The sequence below is a fragment of the Simochromis diagramma genome, unplaced genomic scaffold (genome assembly GCF_900408965.1).
Source record: "Simochromis diagramma unplaced genomic scaffold, fSimDia1.1 OVJJ01000320.1, whole genome shotgun sequence".
Taxonomy (NCBI): Eukaryota; Metazoa; Chordata; class Actinopteri; order Cichliformes; family Cichlidae; genus Simochromis; species Simochromis diagramma.
In genome coordinates this window covers 7,883,829-7,903,301 of record NW_024386773.1, presented here as the reverse complement: position 1 = coordinate 7,903,301, position 19,473 = coordinate 7,883,829, and the positions used below count along the sequence as shown (strand labels likewise).

Sequence of the window (19,473 nt, the reverse complement as noted above, 5' to 3'; positions counted from 1 at the left end):
AGCATGCTTTCATGGGTGGAGGCGTATATATGTATGAGTTTGCAAGTATATTTTAGCACATGCATGTGTGAAATGTTTATATGCATACATGTGTATTCTATCCTGTCGTTGTGTGTGTGTGTGTGTGTGTGTGTTGGTGTTTGTGTGTGTGTATGTGTTTAGCAAGCCCCTGCAGTGCTCCTCAGTAAATTTAATCTGTCATGTGGAAACATCAGCTTGGCACTTCAGTCCACTTGTGTTACATGGTGAACAGAGGGCTCTCCCCACAACAGGCACTGCTGTCAGGGCTGCTGCAGTTCTCTCCTCCTTCAGCTCAGGTTGGAGCTGCTTAAAATCCTTAATGTGGCCTCTGCAGATGAGGGTGCATGCCTAAGGGCATTTTCTTTTGCTTAACCTCAACAAGTGATTCTCCTAATTGAGCAAAAATATATTATTTAGGGTGTAATGAAAAGCCAGTAGTGGCATTGAAATCTGTGTGTCTAATTAGCAATATTAGTATCAATTCCCTAAGTGGACACGTGCTCATTACCAAGCATCATGATTACACCATGGCTGATATCAAACAGAGTTGCCAGATCATGTATGATAATTTATTTTAATGTCATGTTTTGGACTCTTCCTGTTGCCTGATAGGTTGTAGTGTGAAGTGTGTCTCATTCACACATGTGATGTGACTGTGTGCTTCATACACCAAAACCTGAGTGTCTTCCAGCTAATTGCGCAGAGTCAGATGAGCTGTTGGCTTTAGCAACAGAGAGAAGCACCATGGAGCTTTGATGCTCATTTCCCCCTAAGAGTTACTTGTTTACAGTGTGTTTGTCTTGAAGCGTGGAGGAGCGAGGGATTCTCCAGGCACTGAAGGGAGCCTCAGTGATATTGGTGTCAAGTGGGTTGCGTTAGGGTGTACTAAAATGAGGCGTTAAATAGTGCCAGGGATTCCAACAGGAAATTTTTTGCCTTGAGAGTGCACAGGAAGCTTTTTCACTCAGCAGAGATGAAATCAAAGTAAACACCAAGAAGGAAAGCATATCACCACAAATATACCCTTTTTAAAACCATGTACTACTTTGGATTTCTTTCCTCCAGACCTCGGACCTGTTTGCCATGATCGAGAGGTTGCAGGTACTGTAAATGTTCTACTGGCTCAGCTTTCTGCTTAAACCCGTTCTCCCTCACAGACTCAGAATTTTCACTTTGGACATAAAATCTCTATTTACTTCTATTTTGAGACTCCACTTTTTTTTCTGTTTTTCCTGCTATTTTTGTATTCAGCACTGTAACTCCACTATACAGGAACACTGTGTGTCCATGTATTTACTATTAATGTGTCTTCTTGCAGCAAGAAACCTTATTCTTCTGAATGTGCTGAACAGATCCTTTGTGTTTTCCCTTCACATCTGTGTCATCAAGTAGCTTGACTTGTAGAAATCTAGTTTTTATTATAGCCAATGAGCTAGTGCTTCAGTGTAGCACAAATTATAAGCAAGTACTCCAGATACTGAGTAAGCCGGTGGAAAGAAAGCAAAACCATTAAAACGGGTTGTTCAAAAAGAGTCTAATTATGTAGACATCAACCACATTATTTAGCATTGAATAGGTAGCCTATAAAATGAGAAAGGATATTTCATCTTACGTGATGTTGTTTTTTTTTAGGGATCAAAGTATGTCAACACAGGAAACTATTTTAATCTAAATGGTCTACTGTGATAATATCTTATTCCCAAGAGTCACAAAATCATTATTTAGCTTTACAAAAGTGCTATAAAGGCTATGCGACTGGTTTATCCATGAAGCTGTAGTGCTGAAAGACTCGCAGGCATAAAAAGCATGAGGTGAGATACATATTACTTATATAGTCTTTTGTACCGTCCACAGAAGGGTCAAGTGGATGATGGAAGTGAAAACATGAACAGCTTTCAGAGAATAGATTTGGTGAACACATGTGCACTTTCCCTTTGATTTGTCTTCTTTAGACAAAAAATTGCCTGGATATGCTGATCAGGAAATATTTCTGTGTTTTAGGAACTGTCAGCGTTAGTCAATGAAAGAATAAGAAGAGAGAGATTATTTATAACCCTATTATGGCCCTTGAGTAGACTTGTGGATAGTGAAATCATTTGTATAGCTTGATGGACGCACTCTTTCTGTTCTTGCCGCTTTTTCTGTCTACTATAGTTTCTAATTCCTTGGTCCTCTTTACTTCCTCTTTCTCTGGTAATTTCAATCACCTTTCTCTGGTGATCTAGATTATTTTCTGTCACAATGAATTGTTGAAGGTATTGTAAAATTACCTTGCATTATGCTGCTGCATAAGGTACTGACAGCCAGCATTGTCCTGAATCTGTATTTCTTTGTATATGTGTCAACAGCTGCTTAGATATCCTACCTGTGCCATCAGTATCCTGTCTATTTTTTCCTTCTCATCTTAACAGGGTTACAGAATGGATGAGCAAAGATGTCCCCTCCCTCCTCCCCTCAAAGTGAGTCGTAAATCCTCACTTCTCCTCGTAGACTGCAGTCTGGTAAAGCATCTGTAATGGCAAAGTTAGAAACCTTTTCCTTATCGGCTGTCAGACAGGCTTTAGGGTGCTCACTGGGTGAGTTAGGAGTTCGACAGGGACTAGCACTGCAAAATCTTCTGTTACCCTCTGTCTGTTACCTAGACAGCCTAATGCAGGTACTATTCAAGGCAAAAAAAAAAAAAAAAAAAAAAAGACACACAAAAGGTGGTAATCAGCAAACAGAAGAACATAAATTCTTGCAAAACCCTGTAACTTGGTCAGGGTTTGGCTGACTTCACCTGTGTACAGCTTAGTTGTAAAACAATTCTACGGTCAAATTAGGAATGCACAAAGTACCATCTCTATAAAGAATCTTTTGATTCAAGCTACAACTGTATTTATCCAAGATTTATGTTTAAGAGACCCCAAACTCAATGATGTACAAGGTGTGTTAAAAAACCTCTGAGAGCAGGTGCATAAAAATCAAAAGCCTTGCATGATTTAAATTTGGCCTTTCTCAAGTTCAGGGTTATATTCTCATGCACTTCTGGACTGTTTTCAGTGCAGCTGCATGTTTTTTAGATCTCTTGGGGGGGGGCTGTTAAAGCTTCGTTGTGTTCCTCTGCGATAAGCAATGCATCTCCTGGAAAGCAGTCCAAGGTGGTGGGCAAAGATTATATCGGCATGGCCAGAAAAACAGCAGGCGATGGCTAGCTGCCATGAAACCACAGCTCAGATCATTTCCTCCCAGTGATCTCTTTTAGATGCCTCCGGATGTTACAATAGAACTCTACATTTACAGTCTTACCCTGGGAAATGAATCTGTGGTGCATAACCCAATGAATGTTGGGAAGGGGGGGGGGGACAAAAGCATATGCTTCTTCTCTCATTCTTCAATTGCTTAATTGCCTTTGGGGCTTGGAAACTGTGGACTTGTCCGCTAAAAACTGTGGAAAACTACTAGGTCATAGCCAGGGACCCAGCACGTATCACTACTGGCAGTTCTCCACACGAATTTTGGGTCAAACAGAAGTTCATATTTGTTTTCTGCCCATGTCTGAGTTTCATGGTAAAATTGTAACACATAACTTGTAAGTCTGAACAAGACATCCAGGGAGGGATCTAAAAATAGCACCGGTGCAGGAAGCTGTCTGGACATGGCCGAGAAGATGGCCAGAATTTAATTATGCAAGGCTTTTGATATTTGTGGTTTTTATAATCACATCTGCTTATACCTTGAAATTAAAAAAACAAGTGATTATTTAGTGCCAAACAAGCCTTCTTTGTATTATCATGTTGGTATCATATCCTTTGTACTAATATTTAATATTAACTTCTCCCACTAACTTTAGCTCATACCATGAAAACAAACAGAGACCAAATTATTTGCACATATGTCAACAGAAACATATTTTGGGTAAATTCATTAGCCAGGAAATCTTGTAAAAGACCATCAATGGAGAGTTGCTTTTTCCATCAACTGCTCCTGCACTTGATGTATGAATGACAGCATCTATCAGTTAAGTCGTTCACTATATATAAATTGCCATAAAATTGCTTACATTCTTACTGGTCCACCAAGTTTCTTCATTTCTGACCTCTCCCTCTGTGCATTGTCACAAGAACTGTTATGTAAGGGAGTGTGACCTTCATTTACACATTTCACAAAGTTCTCAGTGTCACTTCTGCCACATGTTGCCCGTAGCTTGTAATGAAAGAAATCTTGCTATGCTTTGCTGGAAACATGAAACATTCCTGAGGAAAAGAGAAAACCAGTATATTAAATTGAGCGAATGTTGGTATGGAGTGCAACAAGCATTAAAAATTAATGCTGCAGCAAGTGAATACAACTGTAAGAGGATAAAATGAGAGAAAATATTTGCTATTACGTGTTGTTCAGGGATTTTTTTTACTACACATTGCAGCACATATTAGCTACCAATAACTGAAAGTAAGCCTTTATAATGTCAACTTTTAGACATCCAGATGAATATAACTGTGGGTGAAGGGTTGTCCTGTTATCATTTTGACCCTGGGGGGTTGTAACACCCAGATACTGGAGGTTATAAAATATGTAAACCTTTGCCAGATGACAGCCAAGTTTAAATAACATTTTAATAGTTACGTAATCAAAGCTGGGACAATGAATACGGACTGAAGCCTTAGATAACAGTTTCTTGAATAACAAAAAGAGCTAAAGCGTTTATTCATTTATTATTTCTCAAAGAAAGCTGACAGTGTGGCCTCTTTCGTGATTTCAGAATAAGAAAAAGTAACAGAACAATGCAGAACTGAAACCTACTGTAGTTAATATTCTGTCACAGTGTCTGTGCTCATCGTTGTTTTCCAAAGAACCAAAACTGAAAGTATGACTACAAGTGGCTGTTTGCCAGCCTGACTCATATTCATTTCTGTCCCTGCAGACAGAAGAAGACTACATCCCTTATCCCAGCGTTCATGAGGTATAGTCCACATATCCTCCGTATAAATAGTTTACACACTACAAAGCAATTTTAAAGATGTCAGAAACTGTAATGCTAAAGATTCAAATGGGAATACACAGTTTCTGAGGCAGTGAAAGCAATGCAGTGTATGGTGCCAAACACTCACTATTAATAATGGTACTATACTTTACTTTTCTCTGTTATCATTATTTCCTGTGACTTCCAGGTTCTGGGTCGTAGCAGTCCTTTTCCACTCATACTCCTGCCCCAGTTTGGAGGCTACTGGATTGAGGGGACCAATCATGAACCTAAAGACCCACCAGAGGCAGATCAACCTCCCTGTCCTACCTCCCACATTAAACTGGAAACAAACAGTACTGCAAAGATCTACAGGAAGCAATTCATGGGCAAGGTAAAACTCAAGAAGCAAAATCTATTCTTTCTTTTCCTTTGTTTTAAAGGATTAATCTTTATTTCTTTATTCTAGTATGTAATCTTGAAATGTGCAAGTATATTGAGGAAGACCCATCTTTTGATTGAGCCTCTTATAAAATAACACTTGTTTCTAAAAACTCCTAACACATCTAACACTTAGGCACAGGGCAATGAAAGCAAAGGAAGAACGTGTGTGTTTGTGTCATTTGTAAACATTAGGCACAGAGTAATAGTAGTTGGCTTTCTGAAGACTTACAGTATAATTATTAGCATTTTCTTAAAACTGGCAAAAGTCTCATCTTGTGGTGTGAAGCCAACTGTCTACTTTAAATGCAAATCTATTGTGTAGCAAAAGAAATTGGCATTGCAACACAAGATTTCGCAAAAGTTGTCTCAATATACGCTCATACATTTTCTGCAAGAGGAGGTCAACCACTTTCCTTAAACAGAAGCCTTTTTCTTTAAGCCTCTTTATTTGTAATTTACAAAAACATTTTTATTATTCTATTGCTAACTATTGGAACAATATGTATTCTTCCATTAAAATTTCCTCTGCGTATCTTCCCCTAGGAACACTTTAATTACTACACCATGGATGCTGCCCTGGGCCACTTGGTCTTTTCAATGAAGTATGATGTCATTGGGGATCAAGAGCATCTGCGCTTGATGCTTCGGTACAGTTTCCTATTATCTTTATCTCTGACTTGTTTCCTGCACCATTTGTGATTTTATTCACCTGAGTTTTCTTTTATAATCACAGCCCTTGACTTTACTCCCCTACCCCTCCACCACTTACCTTTATCTCATTTTGTCTTTTCATATTTCTGTTTCTCACTTATTTTCTGTCTTCACTGCCTTTTCTTACACCGAATCTGCAACAGTCCAATAACCCTCCTTTTTTGTTTTCTTTGCATGTACTGACAGTTTCCAAAATACACCCATTAAGTACTGAGTATTTTTTTACATGCCTCACTGGATACATTTTCTTTTTGTTCAAAAATAACTTTAAATCAAGGGAAAATGTCACAGAGCAAGCTAGCATTCTCAGTTCCCCCAATACAGTCAGTGGTTCTCACAGGTTGCCTCAGTTATGCATTTTAAAATGTAATCTCCAGTAATAATGAACACTTAGACAAGAGTCCAGCTGAGCATTGTATCAATCATTTTATTGTAGTCAATATAAAAGTAGGTGATATAATATACAGTATAATTACAAACACCTTTGTGTACAAATATGGATTTAAAACTGTTAAAAAGAAGGATACTCAGCAATATCTGTGCTGTGCATGTGCAGTGCCACCCACAATCACCTAAATCTCACTCAGTGAGCTTCACCACTCCTTCATATTCTCCTTGAGACTGATGAGGGGGAGTGAGGCAGAACTCAGTGCACCGTACAACCTGTGAATTAATTTTAGCACCTGAGAGATTCCTCTTGATTTTAAGAGCTGTGTTTCCTCTTTGTTAATGAAGCCTCGGAGTGGATGAGTGTGCAGTGAGGTAACAGCCACTCTGCCCACAACATTTTTCACACAGTGATGTTTCTCAGTGGGTGGGCACCACCCACAGTCACCTCGAATTGTGTAGCCATAGGCAGTGACGCACAGTTATATTTAAAGCACCTGTATGATTTCCATGATAAGGCATAACCTGTTTTTATTGTTTTTACTGGAAATGCCCCTATAGACAGCAGTGACACGGTATTTTCTCACCCCGAGTTTACATCCAGCTTTCCTGCATCACATGCCATATAACCTTTAATGTATGTATGCTATTCACTCACAGTTCCTTCAGTAACTGCATAAGTGCTACTTATGAATGGTGGTATTATTATCATCTATACCCTTGAAAGTATGATAATCTGAGTATATATAACTCCATATTATTGTACAAATTTAATTCCATGCCAAATATATAATATTTTATGCATGAGTTTGTATGAGTTTTTGAGACCTCTACATAATAAGTTTGATTTTTGAAATTTCATCAGAGGGTACAATGAATACGTTTTCAGGGAATCTCTTTTTTTAGTGAGTCAGTATACATGATTTAAGCATGTGGAGAAATCCAAAGCATGCAGGCTGAGTAACTTTTAAGTCATGCTTGCAACCCTGTGAGTGGTGTTTGAGGGAAAGTTTTGCACACTAGAGTTATATATTTGGAGTTAATTAGCTTTAGCGCTGGATTTTCACTTTTATACAGAGGCAGACTTTTTGCTAAGTTAACTGGCTGCCTCTAGCCTGATATTATCTTTGTATATATATCAGTGAAAGTGATATCAATCTTCTCATCTTTAGTAACTCTTGATGAGAAAGATCCAAAAGTGAAGTGCTGCTGTATGTACTGTTTATTGTTCAGAATTTCTGGACACAGACTGCTTTTAAGCATTCACTGGGTGCGCAGATTTCCTAGTATTGCTTATTGTACTCCTTGTGCTCCCCACCACCACTAGACACACACACACACACACCCCATTCAACCCTCTTCCAGGCAATTTTGGCTCGGAAACATCATGTGTAAAGACCATTATGCTCCCGGCTTCACACAACATCTATAGGAAAGGTCCTCTTTGAATTGACAGCTCAATTGCTTGGAGGCAAAGCATCATAGAAAGAAACCAAAAACCCAGCAGGATTTCTTTGGATTAGAAATAGAACAGAGGACGTTTTGACTTTTCATATTTTTTGCCTTTCAGCACAAAACAAAAAACTTATCATGATGTGATTCCCATTTCCTGCCTTACTGAGTTCCCCAACGTGGTTCAGATGGCCAAGGTAAAAACGTATGATTATCTTCATACACACAAAAAAAAATCTCTCTGCATATAATTTGACTTTGTCAAGTGTATTTTTTCATTCACAGCTTGTTTGTGAAGAAGTAAACGTGGATAGGTTTTACCCTGTCCTCTATCCGAAGGTAAGCAGTACTCCTCATTGCCACTTTATCTTTTGATCCGCGTTATCCCGCAATACTAAAGTACCATGAATCGGACTAGAAACTCAATTTTCTCTTATCCTCAGGCATCAAGGCTCATTGTCACCTTTGATGAGCATGTAATTAGCAACAATTTCAAGTTTGGGGTTATTTATCAAAAGTTTGGTCAGGTGAGTGCACTTCAGTGATGCTGCTGCAGCTTATTTCAGCTTTTGAAGTCACGCGTCACTCTTCCTGAAAATTTTATTTGCTTCTTCCCTGCAGACATCAGAGGAGGAGCTATTTGGGAACATGGAAGAAAGTCCAGCCTTTGTTGAGTTCTTGGAGTTTCTGGGCCATAAGATTGAACTTCATGACTTTAAAGGGTTTGGACAGTTTTGCATTGTGAAGTCTTTCCCCCAAAAACAGAAAAACTGACCTTTTAAAGCACTTTTGGTGATTCTCACTCGAATATGATGTGAGATGCATCATTCTATTGATCAGTGTTGGCTTAAAGAGCAATGTAAAAAGCCCTGATATTTGTAGTATTGACTGAGGGATTAAGCAAGCAAAAAAAGTGCCCTTGGCATTTCCCCAATGATGAATCAGCATGGATGGACAGTTGTCAGAGAGCACGCACCTATGTTCCACTTTTCCGCTTTATCATTATCTTCTGTCTTGTGTCTCTCTGCTGTTAACCACAGTGTTATACTTGCCTTCTTCTCTTGTTTCCTCCTCTCTTATTTTTATTGCCTCTGCCCTTATCTTTCTTTTGTCTTCTCTCTCCTTTCTTTTTCAGTTTTCGGGGTGGACTCGATGTCACTCATGGCCAGACAGGGACAGAATCCGTCTACACAAATTTTCATAATAAGGAGATCATGTTTCATGTGTCCACCAAACTGCCTTACACAGAAGGAGACTCACAGCAGGTATAGTGATAATGCCAATGATTAATCATTTAGGAAACCAGTTTGTGTTTTCAGGACCTTCAGTAATCGATTTGTAAAGGTCTGTGCTTGTGACACATTCATGCATCTGCAGCAGCAGCTGGCGGGTCAAGGCATTTAACTCAATGCTGATAAAGGAAGATGAATCATGTTAATTTGTAACTTTGATGTGCAAAGTGGAAAAAATAAGGATTAAAATTGTACATCAGGGATACTTCTTTGCTTTTTTGCTGAGAGTTGTTGAGAAGAACTGCCCTAATGTTCTTACAATAAACATTGAGACTAAAAACAGCTTGAAGTAAACAGCTTTTCTGGCTCGTTATTAAAGGTAACGAGCGAGACTCCTCTAACATGTTATAAATTTGTTTATTTTTTTCTAATATTGATTTCTGGTGTTTGACCTTAGTTCAGCTTTTGATGCCATCAATATCACAATTCTGAGTTCACTTTAAAGGTCGGCCTCAAAGAAAGAAGCCTGGTTTACATCATATTGGTCAGATTAAGCTCAGCGACTTTGACTGGGCCTATTTCAACACTGATTGTTTTCTTTTTCAGCACATCAGTTGCAGATTTGTTGTGTGCTTGGGATCATTGACCTGTTGTGTGACATAATTTAGGTCAAACTGTCAGACAGATGGCCTCATGTACAGAGGAGTTCATGGTTGGCTTAATGACTGCAAGGTGCCTATGTCCAGGACTGCATAGAGCCCTTCTAAAGCTTTTGTTTTCAGAACTGTACATACATATCTTCCATGTTTGTTTGCTATTTTTATTACAGCATTCCAGGGATTGGCAGATATTAACAATGGAAGTAATTCCATGTTTGTTGTGCTCACTTACCCCAGAGAGAAATAGCATTTTTAAGGGTTACCATTTCCACTAGAATTACAGTGGTCTTTTTTGTACTGAAGTTTCTCCTCTCTTGAAGACTTTAATCTATTTGATGTTATGTTGCAGTGAGCTGCATTAGTCCTTAGCTGCTCTTCAGTCCCTTCTAGAGTGGTTTGAACTTTGTTACCGCAGTAACCCTGTACAGATGGTCCATATTGCCTAGGCATGGAGAGATACAGAGAGCATAAACAACACCCACATGAGATGATTCATCAGGGAACTCAGGAAAAGAAGGCAAGGTGCAAGAGTAATAGCTCAGTATTCAGTACTTCAGGGAGGAAAAAGTAAAAGATTTCTGTTGCCAGACCTTACTGAATGTATTCAGATTTGAAAGGTCTTACAGTAATAACAGATGTCAAGTGTTTCAAATCAGTGACACATACGCTAAGCCTGTTTGTGTGTGGTGATGGTATACGATTGCAGTGCTTGGAAAAATTAGATAGAGCGTCTTCAGCTGTTTGGTTTCAGAGAGTCGCTGTGTGAGTAAATACTGAAGCCGACAGATAATCAGCTCAGGGGTGATGCAGTAGTAGCCTGGATGACATGAATCATAGCCATGTGTAGCCTATCTAATTCACCTTCATTACTGTCATAAAAATGCATTCTTTACAAAACCTTACAATATTCAGCTTAAATTGATAAAAATAGTAAAACTTGACTTAATTCCTATCAGACTTTCAACACAGTTACATAAAACTCATTTTGCAGATAAACTCAGTTGTGATAAAGTTATCAGAAAACCATCAGCTGTGAGACTGATTGAGAGCATCTTTGATGTTTTTTCACATAATTTCACCTTTTTTTTTTTTTAAGTAATAAACTGGCATATTTATAAACACTTCCCAGAATCAGAAACACATCTTCTTCATATGAACAAACAAACAAACAACAAACAAAGTTATAACCTTATTAAACTTCTAGTAGAAAAGCAAACACCATAATCATCTCTAAATCCTATTTGCTGTATTGTATTTTGCTTCCAGTTGGTTGACTCTAACACGAGCACCAGCCAACACAAGAGCTCTTTTCAACAGGTGTGAAGTAGCTTTAGAAAAAGGCTGTTAATTAGTCTGTCAAAGACAAAGGCTAATAAGTGAATGCTGCTGCTGAGCAAGTGTCACAGTACTGGGGAGTTTTCTGTAGGGTCCTTTTTTTTTTTAATAAAGGCTGCCTGCAATGAGAATACATCCCTCTGATTGATTGATTTCCTTTATCACCAAATTGTATCCATTTGCAAAATCTGATATATCTTCCCTCCACTTATATGCAGTGGTAACATTTGGGTCACACGGTTTCCGCGATAAGCATCTTTCTTCTAGTTTGGTGGGCTGAACTGAATATGATATGATATTCCCACATTCAGTAGCTTCTCAAATTATTTTACTGCTTGGTTCCTGAAAAGAAATATGGGACGCTATTATGTCTCAAACAGGAAATATGCTTTGACTCCTGGAAAGTCCTTTTCTTCTTTTAGAAGGAAGAGAAAAAATTAGATAGTCTTCTTAGATAGTCATCGAAGCTTGTGAGCTGTTTAATCAAAGTTCCTAGCAAAAAGGCAATGAAGTGACAACATCTATTCATGCTTGAGCAAAGGAAGAAGATATCCCTAATGCGGAGCTTTTTGAAAGATACCGCTTGGATCCAAATTTTAATACTTGAGAACAGTCCCTTTGTCCTCCAGATGCATGAGTGTCCTTCTGGCAACTTCAAGCTTTTGGCAGCAAAGAAGATGAAGTTATTTTGCAGCCATGATAACATTCAGTCGTCAGCAGATTCATAAAGCATTTTCTGTTTGAGTTTGCAGTACCTCGACTGATACTGAGAAGTGTTAATTACCAAAACATCCACACTTTTCTTAAATAATTTGAACTCAGTCTTAAGTCTCAGTCTTACAGTGAAAAATCTGTTTCCCAAAGCAGATTTCTGTCTGTACTTTCAGAAATGCTATATATACCCATGAGTTGCATGTTTTTTGTATATATATTTATTTTCTGTAAAATATTGAGATTTTTCATCTTATTAAATTGTTGGAACAAGAGCTTCAAGATGGATTTAATTTTTTGGCTGATGGTGTCATGCGTTTCAGAGGGAGAGATTGTGCTCTTTTGGATTAAAGTCATGTCTACCTTGCCAGTCAGTCTTTTAGAGCAATTGCTGGCAGTGATGTTTTTTTTTTTTTTGACAGGCCTGTATTTGTGTTAGCAGAAGTGGTCATTTGAGATGTTTCCGCTGTTGTTAGCTTTGTTTATCTGTGCCCCCCAGCTGCAGAGAAAGAGACACATAGGCAACGACATTGTGGCCATCGTGTTCCAGGAGGAAAATACGCCCTTTGTACCAGACATGATCCAGTCCAACTTCCTGCATGCATATGTGGTGGTGCAGGTGGAAAATGCATGTACAGACAATGTCACCTACAAGGTTGGTTCTAAGGACAGTCAATACTGTATCAAGAGGATTTGAACAATAGGGACTTGTAACACCCATTTATAGATTTGCTCATCCATTATTAAGGAATTTTATTCTGCTCTCTAGTTTCTAATAGTGTCGTGTGTATTTCAGTCTCTAGGCTTACCTGCTTTCTTTTTTAGGTTTCTGTGACAGCAAGAGATGATGTACCCTTCTTTGGGCCTGCTTTGCCTGACCCTGCCATCTTCAAAAAGGTCAGTTAACACCATATTTTCCTTTTTCACCACACAGATAAAAAAAATTTTTTTACTCTGACCTCTCACCTTTTTATTTGTTTTATTCAGGGCCCTGAGTTTTATGAGTTCCTCTTCACTAAACTCATTAATGCAGAATACGCCTGCTACAAGGCTGAGAAGTTTGCCAAGTTAGAGGTGAGAAGCACACTGGAGCAAATTGTGCCAAGGGAGTGTGAATGTCTGTAGTGTTGATGCAGACTTAAGCACACGCCTGTTTGCACAGGTCTGCATCCTGCTGGCTGTACTGATACGAAGTGGAAACATAGATTGTTGTCCAAATCATCTCAGGCAACAACCCTGATTCTTATCAGCGTCGTTGCTGATGTTTATCATCCTGAAGCAATTGTTCAATCCCTCCTTTTAAATGGTGAATATTAGGTTTATGGTCGGTATGAAAACGAATTGTCTTGTTTGTTGTTGTCAGGAGCGAACTCGTTCGGCACTTTTGGAAACACTGTATGAGGAGCTGCACATAAACAGTCAGTCCATGATGGGTCTGGGTGGCGACGAAGATAAGCTGGAGAATGGGGGTGGAGGAGGTGGAGGAGGAGGAGGAGGCTTCTTTGAATCATTCAAGGTAAACTGTCATTCCTCATTTGATGGAGTGCCTTGGTAATCTGCAACTCTACATGCATGAGAGAGAATAGTGATAAGTGGAGAAACTTTTAAGGTGCTTTATTTTGTGCGTCCTCTGTCTCTTGGCTGGGATTCTGGGTATTCACACATCAAAAAACAAAGCATTGAAAATCTGCGGTATCTCAAAGGACCAGTCCTGTGGCATTTGCATTCCTTACTTGGCTGTGACTGCTGAACTCAGTGTGCTCTCACATGATGGTGTGGTTTTGAGGCTGTGGAGTGTCCTGTTGTGTATGAAAGGCACTTTGCTCTGACTGAGAGCGCTCCATCAATGACCATTAGGGTGGTGGAGCGTAGCTCAGCTGCTGAGGCACGGCAGTAGAAGCTGTGATGGTGTGTGCCTGATGAACGATTTAATGACCCCTCATTAGGGAGCTGATGGTGCAGTTTGGATGTCTCCTCATGGGCAGCATTCCTTTGCTGTTTTGCTCTTTGCTCTGTGATGATCACTAGTTCTAGGTCATCTTTTCTGCTGTTTCTCTGCAACTTCAGAGATATATATAAAGCCTTTCTTTCATCCTCTCTTGCTCTGCTGTTTGCTAATGTCTGTCTTTCTTCCATACATTCATAAACTTATATAGATGAGCACAGATGAGCTCCCACCCAAGAAATCCTACCTCATTTTTCTTTCTCACTGTCGAGAATGGTCTTGCCGCTTGGTCTTTTTTTCTGGCTCTCTATATACTGTTCTACTCCCTCTTCTTTCTCTCATAATAGTCTTGGTCTTTTTTGCTCATGACACAAAACCCAACTCCAGACTCACCGTGTTAAGTGCCAATTTCCATCCTTAATGCCTGCAAAGCCTACACTCTTTTAAATCCTCTGTGAACCTACATGTCCTCCACACAGGCTCTCCCCTCTACATGCTATCCTGCACTGCCCCTAAGTGTTCAATAAATAATCATGCATACATCCATACACTTGCATATGCACATTTAAGCACACCAATGCACACATACATGCCCATATAAACACATTTTATCCCTTAGCTTTATATCACATTTACTGTGATGTACATTTATGTAATGTATAGCATGTAGCTCAAAGAATCATATTGATATGAAATTAAAGAGAAACAGTGGACCAGGTGGAACAAATCTCAGTGGAATATAGTTGAAGAAGTACATGTCAATTAAATCATTCCACTGATTTCCACTAAAGGTTTTAGAATGCATAATAATACATAGAGTGGTCTGCCCTAGCAAAATAAAAAAAAATAGAAAACACATAATCATTTTAATTTAGATTAGATTTCAGTATAGATTCACAATCATTTGAAGTATATAATGCTTTGCACTATTCATCAGGGTGTTGTGTTTCCACATATTAACGTGGATCCACTGACAGCATCTCCTCATTTCTCTCTGTAGCGGGTCATCCGCAGCAGAAGCCAATCTATGGACGCCATGGGCCTCAGTAACAAGAAGTCACACACAGTCTCCACTAGTCACAGTGGCAGCTTTACCCACAATCCCGCAGAGAGTCCCAAAACCCCAGGGATTGTAAGTAGCCCATTTTGGTTCACACGTTGCCCACCTAACACTTAGATTCAGGGTATAGTATACTCGCAGAGCAGTGGGTTCACGTACAAAATAAATTAACCACTATTCTTTCTCGTAAGAAGCACTTTGGGAAATTACTCATGTTGGCACATTGGAGCACTTTACTTTGATCAGTATGTTAACATCAAACACTCACTTTCATTCCCTAGATTTTAAATTCACTGCTGCTTTTACTAAATCAGATTTCACTAATCAGCCTTTTTCCAAGTACAGTTCATAGTGTTCATGTTAATACCTTTTTTTATTTGGAAAATTAACAGAAGCGCTCATTCGCCATTTGTCATTCATCCTCATCTGTTTAAAGAATCGTTATCTTCACAAAGAGTGACAGACTTCTAGGATAATGTTATAAAATAATGTCAGCTGTGGAATTAACCCAGTGATTTTCTTATCAGTATATATAGATGAATGATTGCTTGTGAGCCCCAGTCTAGTCTCTATTCCAAGTTGTGAAGTGAGCTCAGTCCAGCTGCTGTATGACTACCCAGACTCCCTTGCTCCTTGCTGTGCTTTGTCATATATCCTCCTGCAAATATTGTAATTTTTTTAAGCAGCCTTGTGCATGTGTGGCTGAAGAAGATGCATGGCACAAACCATAGGAGCTCACTGTCTTGTTTGTGTCTCTTTGAAAGATAGATAATTTATTTTCAAACTTGTTTAAGATTTGCTGCAGCGTGCCATTTGGTTACTAACTTTACTAATCCAGTTAATAAAAGAAGACACATTTTGGAAGCTACCCTTTGGTTTGCATCAGCCTTTTTGTCCCATTTCTTCTTTTTCTGAATGTATCACTAAACTAACTTGTATCCCTCAGGGCAGAAACTGCTGGCTTGCCCGCTACCTTGAGACTATATCCTGCTGTGCCCTCCTATGTTGGACCCCAACCCGCTTCTGCTCTATAACGCCTTTCACTGTTTCCTCGATATTATGTCTTCTCTGTTGAGTCACGTTGCAGTCTCCTTTTTAAGCATTTTTTGCACCTTGCTGTTTAAATTCTCTGTGCTGTTCGCATGAGATCTTATGATGTGTTCTTTTCTTTTCCTTCCCCCTCTTGCTTTTTCAATCTCCTCTCTCTCTGTTTCTGCTTTCCTTGCCCTGTTTTGTGTACCTCAGTCATTGCTTGTCCCAGGGAAAAGTCCCAGTAAATATGGACGTCGAGGCAGTGCCATAGGGATAGGAACAATAGAAGAGGTCCACGTATATTCTACCTACTTATTTAAAACATTTCTTTAATTTACTATTGTCTTTGTATAATGTAATGTTTAATTAGTATTTACCCTGTTTTAAGTTTAAAATACGGTTTCATTCCTGTGGCTGTGAGAGGTTTTCAGATTTGAAGAATTTATCAGTTATAATGATACTTGTCGGGTTATAGTTTTAATTACAATTTCCTTCATTTCATTCATTTGCACAACCATCATGGGTTTTGGTAGACGGAAGGCAGATCAGTGTCAGGACTTTCATGCATGAATTTGTTTGCACCATTTTACTTTTAAGTTAGTTAAAAGTAACTGCAAGAGAAAAATATATTGTAAAAGGAGAAGATAAACAAACTCCCACTTATGTTCTCATAGACAGTCGCACATCAATGAATCATACTGCATCTTAAATTAAAAGTGTGCACCAGCCAAGCTGATGTACAGTGGGGCAAAAAAGTATTTAGTCAGCCACCGATTGTGCAAGTTCCCCCACCTAAAATGATGACAGAGGTCAGTAATTTGCACCAGAGGTACACTTCAACTGTGAGAGACAGAATGTGGAAAAAAAAATCCATGAATCCACATGGTAGGATTTGTAAAGAATTTATTCGTAAATCAGGGTGGAAAATAAGTATTTGGTCAATAACAAAAATACAACTCAATACTTTGTAACATAACCTTTGTTGGCAATAACAGAGGTCAAACGTTTACTATAGGTCTTTACCAGGTTTGCACACACAGTAGCTGGTATTTTGGCCCATTCCTCCATGCAGATCTTCTCGAGAGCAGTGATGTTTTGGGGCTGTCGCCGAGCAACACGGACTTTCAACTCCCGCCACAGATTTTCTATGGGGTTGAGGTCTGGAGACTGGCTAGGCCACTCCAGGACTTTCAAATGCTTCTTACGGAGCCACTCCTTTGTTGCCCGGGCGGTGTGTTTTGGATCATTGTCATGTTGGAAGACCCAGCCTCGTTTCATCTTCAAAGTTCTCACTGATGGAAGGAGGTTTTGGCTCAAAATCTCACGATACATGGCCCCATTCATTCTGTCCTTAACACGGATCAGTCGTCCTGTCCCCTTGGCAGAAAAACAGCCCCATAGCATGATGTTTCCACCCCCATGCTTCACAGTAGGTATGGTGCTCTTGGGATGCAACTCAGTATTCTTCTTCCTCCAAACACGACGAGTTGAGTTTATACCAAAAAGTTCTACTTTGGTTTCATCTGACCACATGACATTCTCCCAATCCTCTGCTGTATCATCCATGTGCTCTCTGGCAAACTTCAGACGGGCCTGGACATGCACTGGCTTCAGCAGCGGAACACGTCTGGCACTGCGGGATTTGATTCCCTGCCGTTGTAGTGTGTTACTGATGGTGACCTTTGTTACTTTGGTCCCAGCTCTCTGCAGGTCATTCACCAGGTCCCCCCGTGTGGTTCTGGGATCTTTGCTCACCGTTCTCATGATCATTTTGACCCCACGGGATGAGATCTTGCGTGGAGCCCCAGATCGAGGGGGATTATCAGTGGTCTTGTATGTCTTCCATTTTCTGATGATTGCTCCCACAGTTGATTTTTTCACACCAAGCTGCTTGCCTATTGTAGATTCACTCTTCCCAGTCTGCTGCAGGTCTACAATACTTTTCCTGGTGTCCTTCGAAAGCTCTTTGGTCTTGGCCATGGCGGAGTTTGGAGTCTGACTGTTTGAGGCTGTGGACAGGTGTCTTTTATACAGATGATGAGTTCAAACAGGTGCCATTCATACAGGTAACGAGTGGGGGACAGAAAAGCTTCTTACAGAAGACGTTACAGGTCTGTGAGAGCCAGAGATTTTCCTTGTTTGAGGTGACCAAATACTTATTTTCCACCCTGATTTACGAATAAATTCTTTACAAATCCTACCATGTGAATTCATGGATTTTTTTTTCACATTCTGTCTCTCACAGTTGAAGTGTACCTCTGGTGCAAATTACTGACCTCTGTCATCATTTTAAGTGGGGGAACTTGCACAATCGGTGGCTGACTAAATACTTTTTTGCCCCACTGTACACGCTGCACCTAAGAAAATAAAATGTCAGAGATGATGAGATGTTCAGAGATAAGAGTAAAAATAATCAGTTATAGAATATATAATGAATTTTTGTCTGGAGCCAAGTTCATCACGGATTTGTAAAATAAAATGTTTTACAAGTTTGTCATAACTTTAACTCAGGATTTATCCAACCGTTACTTCAGAATTCCTCTACAAGATATTTCTACATGTAGAAAGCTTCACTTTATGCACTGCATATCATGTTTTGTTGTTATTACACTATCCCCAAACTGTGTGTCTTACTTTCCTCTCCCTACCCACCGTCAGTCATTGATCATTCCTGGGAAAAGCCCAACCAGGAAAAAGTCTGGGCCGTTCAGCTCCCGTCGCAGTAGTGCTATTGGCATCGAGAACATCCAGGAGGTCCAAGAGAGGAGGTGAGAGGACAGAGCAGAGCTGATCAGCAGAGAGTGGGTAGTGAAGAGAGAACAGTGTTGTAACAGATGGAAGACAGGACATTAAAATGAGGGATACAGCTATTAGAAAATGCACTGTGTAAGATCAAATCCTAAGAGAAGGGCTTGTCAATGCTTGATTTGATTAAAAAAACAACAACTGCACAGCTGTTGGTTGCTGTCAGTGGTTCAGCTCATAATGCTCAGTTTTAGGGTGGAGCCATGCTGAGTGATATGAATGCACTGTAACCATTTATTGTTAAACGAAATCAGATGAGCTATTTTGACTACTTTATATCCTTTCCTGAAGCCGAGAAGTATCACCCAACACCCAGAGGACACCAGAGAGTAGCCACATGTCACAGGAAAACAAATCAGACAACTCCTCCAATCACAGTTCTCCAGAGTTTCCTACCACAAAGAACAGGTGACTGTTAATTTCATTATGTAAGAGTATACTACTTTGTATTATAGTCACACACATTGAATCAGTTTGAAAAGGCTGCATTGTATTTTGTAGAATGGAACAGTGACATGGACGATTGCTCTCCAAGTCATAGTCCTAATCCTCTTCAGCCAAATGAATATAACAACCCCAAACATTCACATTATTCAGTCAAACTGTGATCAAACTATGGTTCTTTTGCTTGTAACTGCTTTTTTCGGGAACAACAGATGAACTCTGACATAAAGATGGCAAAGTAATTAGACTTTATTAAAGTGCACTTTATTTTATTTTATTTTTTTAACCTTCCT

The 19,473-nt window shown here is 39.5% G+C and overlaps 1 protein-coding gene across 13 annotated transcripts in view; it reads left to right on the top strand.

Annotated features, from left to right (window-relative positions):
• rap1gapb (RAP1 GTPase activating protein b) overlaps nt 1–19,473 on the top strand; it is a 103,798-nt gene that overhangs the window by 81,533 nt on the left and 2,792 nt on the right. For 8 of the 13 annotated variants that reach the window (XM_040006176.1, XM_040006168.1, XM_040006205.1 and 5 more), the window contains 18 exons: nt 1,087–1,122; nt 2,433–2,480; nt 4,925–4,963; nt 5,172–5,357; nt 5,951–6,054; nt 8,076–8,154; nt 8,243–8,296; nt 8,401–8,484; nt 8,579–8,679; nt 9,093–9,222; nt 12,394–12,549; nt 12,720–12,791; nt 12,882–12,968; nt 13,258–13,410; nt 14,840–14,971; nt 16,145–16,222; nt 18,590–18,699; nt 19,028–19,144. In XM_040006176.1, the coding sequence (XP_039862110.1) occupies nt 1,087–1,122; nt 2,433–2,480; nt 4,925–4,963; nt 5,172–5,357; nt 5,951–6,054; nt 8,076–8,154; nt 8,243–8,296; nt 8,401–8,484; nt 8,579–8,679; nt 9,093–9,222; nt 12,394–12,549; nt 12,720–12,791; nt 12,882–12,968; nt 13,258–13,410; nt 14,840–14,971; nt 16,145–16,222; nt 18,590–18,699; nt 19,028–19,144 (1,766 nt within the window). The remainder of the gene's footprint in view (nt 1–1,086; nt 1,123–2,432; nt 2,481–4,924; nt 4,964–5,171; nt 5,358–5,950; nt 6,055–8,075; nt 8,155–8,242; nt 8,297–8,400; nt 8,485–8,578; nt 8,680–9,092; nt 9,223–12,393; nt 12,550–12,719; nt 12,792–12,881; nt 12,969–13,257; nt 13,411–14,839; nt 14,972–16,144; nt 16,223–18,589; nt 18,700–19,027; nt 19,145–19,473) is intronic. The other 5 variants (XM_040006160.1, XM_040006199.1, XM_040006196.1 and 2 more) reach the window with 4 other exon arrangements.